General features: G+C 32.6%; 1 protein-coding gene across 1 annotated transcript in view; it reads right to left on the bottom strand.

Annotated features, from left to right (window-relative positions):
* The window catches only part of LOC119642490 (mucin-3A), a 3,461-nt gene extending 2,040 nt beyond the window's left edge, over window positions 1-1,421 (bottom strand). Inside the window, exons 1-2 of the mRNA XM_038041635.1 lie at window positions 1,322-1,421; window positions 38-702 (exon numbers count right to left, since the gene is read on the bottom strand). Coding sequence (XP_037897563.1) covers window positions 38-702; window positions 1,322-1,363 — 707 coding nt within the window. The 5' untranslated portion in view covers window positions 1,364-1,421. The remainder of the gene's footprint in view (window positions 1-37; window positions 703-1,321) is intronic.
* Between the last annotated feature and the right edge of the window lie 7,261 nt (window positions 1,422-8,682).

Below are 8,682 nucleotides of genomic sequence, written 5' to 3'. Positions count from 1 at the left end.
GTAAACTGTGGTGTCGCTGGTTACTTCATCCAAGGAATTTGCTGTTGTTTCATTCACAGCATCAACAGGTGCAGTCGAATCTATAGATACAACTGTTGTTTCGCCATCATTTATACCGTTGAGCGAATTTTCATGTGTTGAATACGTTGTTTGGCTTGGTGTGACGGAGTCTTTAAAATTATTTTCAGTTGAGGTGGTTGCTTCTGTTATTTCATAATCCACCATGGCTACAGTAAAGACTGGCGCTTCGTTCATCTTCTTGTCGGTGGAATTAGTTGCCTGATTATAAAGATTTTCGGAAGTAATTTTTATGTTGTTCTGCAAAGGCATATCTGAATCAACTGGGAAATTTGCATCGATATCTTCTTGCGCATTTAAAGGGTTCGATGTTGTTTTCAAAGTTGCAACAGCCGCACTTGTTGAATATGAGTTGGTATTTTTAAATGGTGTTTCAGTTGTGGTCTTAAGGGAAACACATATCTCGGCCCCGTCATTTACACAACGAGAATTGATTGGACATGCATACGAACCGCCCGTGGCAAGCATTTCCCCTGTAGCGGTCCGAAGGCAATTTCTGTACATAAGCGGTCCTACACATACTGCACTTTTTCCATTACAATTAATATCCACTTCTAAACTCTGGGCAGCAGCCACCGGTGTTATGGTATCCGCAAATTCTTGACTGTTTGCAAGGGCAGAAAGCTACAATTATGCCGAAAACGAACGAGAATTAATTATCGTTCCAGCAATACTTTGGAGCATAAAAAATTTGTAACTACATATTTAATATGTGAAGAAAATTGATCCTTTTACTATTTCTGAGAACATAAATTTTTGTTAATTACAAACACTGACATATGAGGTTTTAGCGGTGCTGATCGATTTGATAGATGCCCATAATAAAAGCACTCCTGGCAACTTGGAAATTAATTAGGTACAACACATTTGCGGATGATAAGCAGTTTAATATACGCACACATGTATTCCATTTGGGTAGCAGATGAATTTGAAAATCGGATAAAATACTCTGAATCAATTAGTAGCAATTAAAAGTGATCTTAATTATTAAATCTATCGAAATTAAATGTTATTAGCACAACACAAAAATAGTTAGAAACATAAGTTATACACACGAGATATATCCAATTGTAATGAATCATTAGTCGTGGTGTGAGAGAAGAGAGCACTGGTTAAAATTCGTTATTTTTGTACTGAATTTTTATTTTAATTTTTTCTTTTTTTTTGAAATATTAATTAATATCTTTGTTTAAATTTAAAATTTTTTATTAAACTTTCTTGAAATATTAGGAACTTTAATTACCACCAGCAAAATAAACGTACTGGACACTTTATCCGGAGTCATCGTGATTCGTAAAACAATTCGTAACTGTTTGTGTTGAACAGACTCGCAAGGCTTTTATGCGAAACTGTTATCAGCATCTCCACCAAGCGGATTCTTTATTTTCATTTCATTTTACAATCTATATAAAAGAATAAAATGATAATTGTTGTTTGGGAGGGGGAAAAAGTGATAAGATTTTATCTTGTTTGAATGTTTCGTTAAAAGTTTTTTATTCAAATAACGGTTTGAGATGAGAGTTAAAAACCAAAGATGATAATGGATAATATGTCATTTGTTATACAAAATATATTTTAAAATGATAGAAACAGCGACGTGATTCCACTAATTTTGTTCATCTTTAAAGTCAGACTTGGTAGTCGGGCTGGGTACTGGTAAAGATAAAAAGTAATTGATATAGGCGAGTCTAACGGAGAAGGGGTGCACCGTTGATCGTGTATGATCCTCAACGAGGTGATTTGAAGTCGGTGCAATAATCTAATATTTTTCTTTTCATTTCTAAGAAATGTTCTTAATTTCAAGAAGGATTCTTAAGTGCTCATCGCACACTTTAGTAATACGGATCTAAGATCTGACAATTTGCCTATTTTCCCCCTACACCAGGTATTGTATAGGGATGTATTAAGTTTGTGCGGAAGGAGGCAACTTGCAGAAGGGGTATGAGATAAAGCCAGCTTTTATTATATTGACCTAAGGTTGTCCATCTCTCTTGCTTCCTTGTTCTCAATCTACTGGGTGCAATTTTTGACATATTAAGATGAAATTTGGTACGTCGACATGTTTTATCGCGAGGACGAGCGCAGCTGAAAATGATTCGGAGCGAGCCAATTTTTCGATCTCGTCTTACTTTGAAAAGTCATTGTATTAATAATTGCAACGTAATCTACGGTATTTAATGATGGACCGTGACCCATTATAGCGTGTTCACTTGTTTTGTTTTTTTTTTAAAGTTTCAGTAAGTTTTGAATTTAATCATGCAATTGTCTCAAAAAAAAAAAAAAATAAAAAAATATTTGATAAAAAAAGGCCTTTAATTTTACAAAATTTTGTCACAATCTTGATCTCATTGGGAAAGTAGATTTGGATTCGGTTACGAATGCTGACAAAAATAATTATAATCTTCAAAGATTTCAATACGCTTTTTAATACGCATTCCAAAATTTCAGTACTTAATACGCACAAGAAGAGAAAGAATAATAAGGAAATTTTTCACGCATTCCGGTCCACATAGACATATGTGAGCACTGGATTCAACATTCTCATACTCTTAATGAATTAAATTTAAGCACTTATTGGACACGTCTTCTTAATCCGAAAATATTTTCGGCTACATTTGGCGATTTTTTACCGCAAAATGTGATGTATGTTTATGATTAATTGGAATGATTTTAGTTATGAGATGCTAAAAACGTAGAGGCAACTGAATTGAAAATTAGCAGCAACCATATAAAGCGAATTATATGACATTTATTAACACTTCGTAGATGGCAGCTATTCTATCAGCTGCAGGCTATGTTTAGTCCTGCCGTTAGGATCACACGTTACATTAGTGAATTTAATCTAATTCATGCAATTTTGTGCGTTGAATTAAGTGCGGTAGACGCCACCGTCGGCATAAATTTACTGATCGGAAAGATAAACTTTTTTTTTCGTTTTCAGTAAAATGGTATTTCAGGTGAGGGTTTCAGCTATTGGCGAGAAGTTTTCTTGTAAACAAAGTGCTCCCTATTGCCGAGTATGAATAACAGTTTATCGGGCTTTAGTTCTTCGGTCACGGTTAAGATCACTTACAGTCTTCTATTTCAGATGGAACCATCTCTTTCTTAGTTACCTAGTAAACAATCTTGTCATTTCTTTCTTCTTGAAAATGGTCCAAATTGTAAATTATATTTACAGATAGAGTGACGATTCCAGACTAGAATCTCGAATCCCCAGTTAAGATCATTAAGGCTTTTTGACTCATTCTAAATTGATGCTTAAAACTTTTTCTGTGCAACTTTAATGGTAATCTTGAACTTGTTTCAAAATTATAACTGATTAGCAAACAGAACTATTGTTTAGCCTAAAAATACATAATTTCCTATGTTTTATGTATAAAGTTTTAAGCTGTATAGATATTTTAGAACTTTGCAATCACATTACAAGGGTTTCATTATCTATAAGATACTAAAATAATAATAAAAAAAAAAAATAAAAAAAATTAACGCTGATAACTTTATAATAAACAAATGCTTTTTACGTATAAGTTTGTTGGACAATTTGACATTTGCAGTAATGACAATATTTACCTACGCTGACGTATGTAGATAATTTGAGGAGAACAGAAACAAGAAGGTTGACAAAACTGTTTATCATTAATTCTAGTGAATCATCATAATTTGATCGCATGCGACATAAAAAAAAAAAGGAGGAAAATTCGTATTTCGAAATTGTAAAAAATTTGTTCAAGTTTCTCAAATTACAATAATTCAACCCTTTCGATTGAATCGCACGAATGTCCTAAGAACGGTTGATGCTGTCATGTCAACATGTTTATGAACAGGAGACTTTCACAACTGCGTATTGTTTTACGCTGGTTGTTAGTCTTAACTGTATTGGCTATTTGCTTATGGCTTTTCCTTACAATTTTCATGTGTTTTATGGCGTACTTTATTTCAAGCACTCCCTTTAGATTGCAATCCAATAAAGCAAGAAGAGCAACAATGGCTACGCTACCCGCTGGTCGTCTTGCAAAGGAAAACTGAGAAGTGCAAAGAGTATTAAGAAAAAAAAAGAAAAAAAGAAAAAAAAAAAATAAATAAAAATAAATAAATAAATAAAAAAAAAATAGAATATTTTTGTAAGCACGATAAACTGTCTTAACCGCCAGTCAGGCTCGTAATATGGCATATTGTCGCACCCTTGTTTAATAACACAATTTCCTCTTCTACTTCATTTGTTTCTCTTTTGCTTTTTTTCGTGCACGTTTTATTTTCTCATCTTCCTAACGGGCCATAACAGTCAATGAATGGTCTTTGGTTTTTATGTTATGACAGTTTCAAGATAAACTCCTTTTTGTTTCATTTTTTTATTTTTTTTTTTTGTTATTAGTTCTTCGAGATCAACGTAAGCGCGGTCATTGGGGGAAGGGTTGAAAGAGAGATAACGCTTCAAAGTGTAAGTATTCGTTAAGGCAACCCGTGTCATAAAAAATATCAAAGTTGTTCAAGGAAGAAAAAGAATTGTTTTGTTTTTCCGGTACATTACATAAAAAACACGTAAAGAGCAAATGTATAACAAGTTGCAAAGGACAAGCGTATAATATCTCTTTTGGTTTGGCAGTCGAATCGTTTCATACCGGTCACTTATAATACCTATCTTTGCAAGCAATTCCCTTTTATTATAAAGTGTGGAGAGCTGTCGTCTTCTTCTCGACCTGGTTATATATATATGATCGGAAATGCAATTTGAATCCTCAAGTTTGTCACAAACAAAACGAGGAATTGAATATATCCATCTCCTAGTTATAGGATAGGTGGTGCATAAGCACAGACTAGAATAGCGCGCGTTTGAGTGGTTGATAGATTAATATAGAAATTATTTTGCGATGCTTTTATAAATACTTGCTCACATACGAGTGTAGAAAATCTTTTGCTAAAGGCTGAAAACTGCCAACAAATTGTTCAAGTTTAATTTTGTTGTATAAATATTTGATATTAAGTATAACACGTGTTCCGGCTTATATGACAGTCTTACATCAGTTTAATCCTGGTGAGAACACAAAGAGAAAATGCTCGTTCGTGTATTCAAGCAAATCTGGATATAATGAAAATTTCGTATTTGTTGCCATGCATTCCACATTGATTGCAGTCGTAAACCTAAGGGAAATATATGTCAGTTGTTATTTAATGTCAGTCACACACAATGTGAATGCAATCCGATTTTGTTGCTGTGTTGTCGAAAAAGTCTCCGTTATCGTTAATTGAAGAGCAACATTTTTCAGAGCAACGAAAGATAACAAGTGAAACATCCATATATAACGACTTCAATGAATCTTACAACAGCATTCTTCATCTGCGCATTACAATGGAAATAGTCCAAGCTTGCGTAGAGTACCCTTCTTTTAGTTTTAAATTTCAATAGAGGCTGATCATCGTAATTTTATATTTTATATTTAAATACGCTTTAGCACATTATTACTAAGCAACTAAAAAATTTGATTTACTTGAGATATCTTTCTTTATGGCAAATACGAAGTTACGAAACTATATAGTTCCAGTTTATCCAAAACTTCAAAATACATATTAGCAAAAATTCAAATTTTTGGCGTCAATAAAGATAAATGTTTTAAAGGTATACCTCAAAAACATTTCAATTCGCAAGGAAAAAAACAAACTTTTAAGCCACTGTACTTGAATTGTGAAGGTTAATGTAATCTGTCAAGAAGTCCGTCCAAATTTTGTTGCAATACTGGTAATCGACAAACCTTGGCGGGAAGAGGATTTAGCTCGTAAGAGTGCGGAAACGGGGCGTATATTTCATGGAAGGAGAATAAGCATTCAGATCTGCGTAATACCTTGACAGGTAGCTTAACTCTTTAGTTAAATAAATATTATACAATGCCAGAGGAGTTTAAGAATAAGCATAAAAGAAAATTGACATGATTCCTTAAGAGAGTCACGAAACCGATTTCGATTGATTATCACTAATCAATTAACGGACTGACTATCATCTGCGTTTTGTAAATATCATAGCCAAGAGATAAAATATCAGAGAGATTACATGCGTGGAAAAAGTACATGTCAGGGCGACCAAATAAGACATCGAATGAATATAGCAAAATCTACGTATAAGAGAGCATAGATAGAAGAGAGAGAGAGAGAGAGAGAGAGAGAAAGTGCAAAGACAACAGTAGACCATCATGTAAGATATTTTTCGAATAAATTACATATAACTTATGTATATTGCTTCAGGGGTAGACCTACCTATACCCACTCATACACAACTTTCTTAAATTTTTTGCTATGAATGGCCGAGCTTTGTTAACATTTCGTTAAGACGTTTGCTTCCTCTTCGCATCTTTTTTAAAAAAAAAAAACTTGTTTTCTTTAATAACCTTGATCTAGCTAGGAAAGGACGCATATATCATACGATTATCATTTGAGTGTATTAAGGAAGTCTTGGACAATGGAAGCTGCTCAACTTTAATATGAAGAGATTATGATTTATAAACTTTGATTTCTATCCATATTCTTGAATAGCTGCTCCCAGATGCTATGAAGGAAGTGACTAACTTAATATAGCTGACTGTTAAATAAACCAATTTTTAACTTTTCTTCATGAATGATTGCGGGCATGAATGAATGAATTTCAACTTCAAGCTTTTTAAGATAATATATTTTCTTATAAATCCAAAGCAAATAACATACGTAGAACCGCGTACAAATTTTTATATAAATATAAAGCAAGCGTTTTTTGTTTTTTTTTTTTTTTTTTTGTGCGGATAAGATTAGAGATATTTTATTAAAATTTTTGCTGAAATATGTTTTTATTATGAGTAGTTAATGATTTTAAAAAGATCTCGGGTTTTAAAGCTTTCTTCCTTTAGGAAAAAAAAAAAAAGTCTGTTTTATAGTATAACCGATGAATAACTTGAACATTTTAGAGTTTCGCTTATTTAACAAATGTTGAATCATTATGCTTTTTAAGACGGTTGGTTACTGTAACCACAATTCTTTTTGCATTTGCATTCTCACATATATACTATAGATAAGCAGACAAATTGATATACAAGCGGATATATATATAAATGAATAACTATGATAGCTGACAATTTTGTAAATTGTAAAGACCAGAAGACAAGACTTTTCAATCAAGCGATGGACGTGAGCAAGAACGTGCACGTAAAGCTCCATGCGCCTACACTCAAATAAACAGCGCACAACCGAAATTTTACAAGCTCAGCACACGTTTCCAGTTTTTCATTGGCATTTAGTCCGTCTAGGAAGGCTGTGTACGAAAATCTATGTCGTCTCTTTTTGTTGAATATATTTCAAAGTTCTCTGATGTTTTTGACATAAAAGCCAATTAAATCAAATACAGCTTCAGAGGCTATAAAAAAGTATGAAAAACAGCATTTACCAAAAAAAAAAACAACAAATATTCAAAAAATTGCCCTCAGAATCATGAAAAACATAAGAGTTTTAAATGAAATGCAATATGAAAACTTGTTTCGTACTCAGTATGTATGTCATATGAATTCATTGTTGTAAATACACTAAAGAACACTTGCGTTTAATTGATTCGAATTCTCTGAAGACTCAATCAACAGGGAAACTAAGAAAAAAAAAAAAAAAAAAAAAAAAAAAAACGAAAACAAAAAAAGGTATAAAAAAAAAAAAAAAAAAAAAAACTGCTCGGACATAGAGACAAGTGGGAATACTACATTCATCTTGTACGAACCTAGCATATTTGCCGTTCAGGTCCAAATTTACATTGATCTCCATTGCCTATTGCCTACTTTTATATTAATAATAATCAAAAATAATTATGCGAATAACTGAACATAAAAGCATTGTAGATGAACCAAATAAGAATCTGTAAAGTGTGTAAGAAGAAGATAAGCTTAACGTATTGCAGGTAGATAGACGCAGTAAATCCCAATAACAATAATTAAGCTTTGGAAAAGTCAATATTAAAATTTCCTAATGTAATGTAAGGCAATTTTTTTTTTTTTTTTTTTTTTTTTTAGCTTTGCCTCGTATAGATATGACATATTTGTCGATATTGTAGCCATTAGTGTTATATAGATAAATGTGGTGTATTGTCATGTGAAAACATAATCCAATTTAGATTTTCCGGCTTTGTTACCGTTAATAATTTTCAATTATTTATTTCTGACATATTTAACTAAAAGCGAAAAATTCAAACAACTTCAGCACAGTCGATAGGTGATTACAAAAAAGCAAGCACACTTAACTATCTTTAAATAGTTGCATAATAAAAAGGCTACTGAGCGTGTTGCTTGGCCCTAAATTAACAGCCCTTGCATTTTCCGGTGTTTGTCCACTTTGAAGATTTAGTGCCACTTCACTAATATTTTCACTGGGCGTGATGAAGAGGTTGTTGCTAAAAAGCACTCCTAATAGATACAGGGCAACATAACACAACACTTTAAAGCATATCTACTTCTGTTGCTACTACTTCTAGTACTACTACTACTACTACTACTACTACTACTACTACTACTACTGCTACTACAACTACTACTACAACTACTACTACTACTACTACTGCTACATTTGTAAATGTTTACGTCGATCTATAAATTGTGCACAAGACTG

Source organism: Glossina fuscipes, unplaced genomic scaffold (genome assembly GCF_014805625.2).
Source record: "Glossina fuscipes isolate IAEA_lab_2018 unplaced genomic scaffold, Yale_Gfus_2 0, whole genome shotgun sequence".
Lineage (NCBI taxonomy): Eukaryota > Metazoa > Arthropoda > Insecta > Diptera > Glossinidae > Glossina > Glossina fuscipes.
Note: the sequence above shows the minus strand (reverse complement) of the source record. Positions and strands in the feature narration are given on the sequence as shown.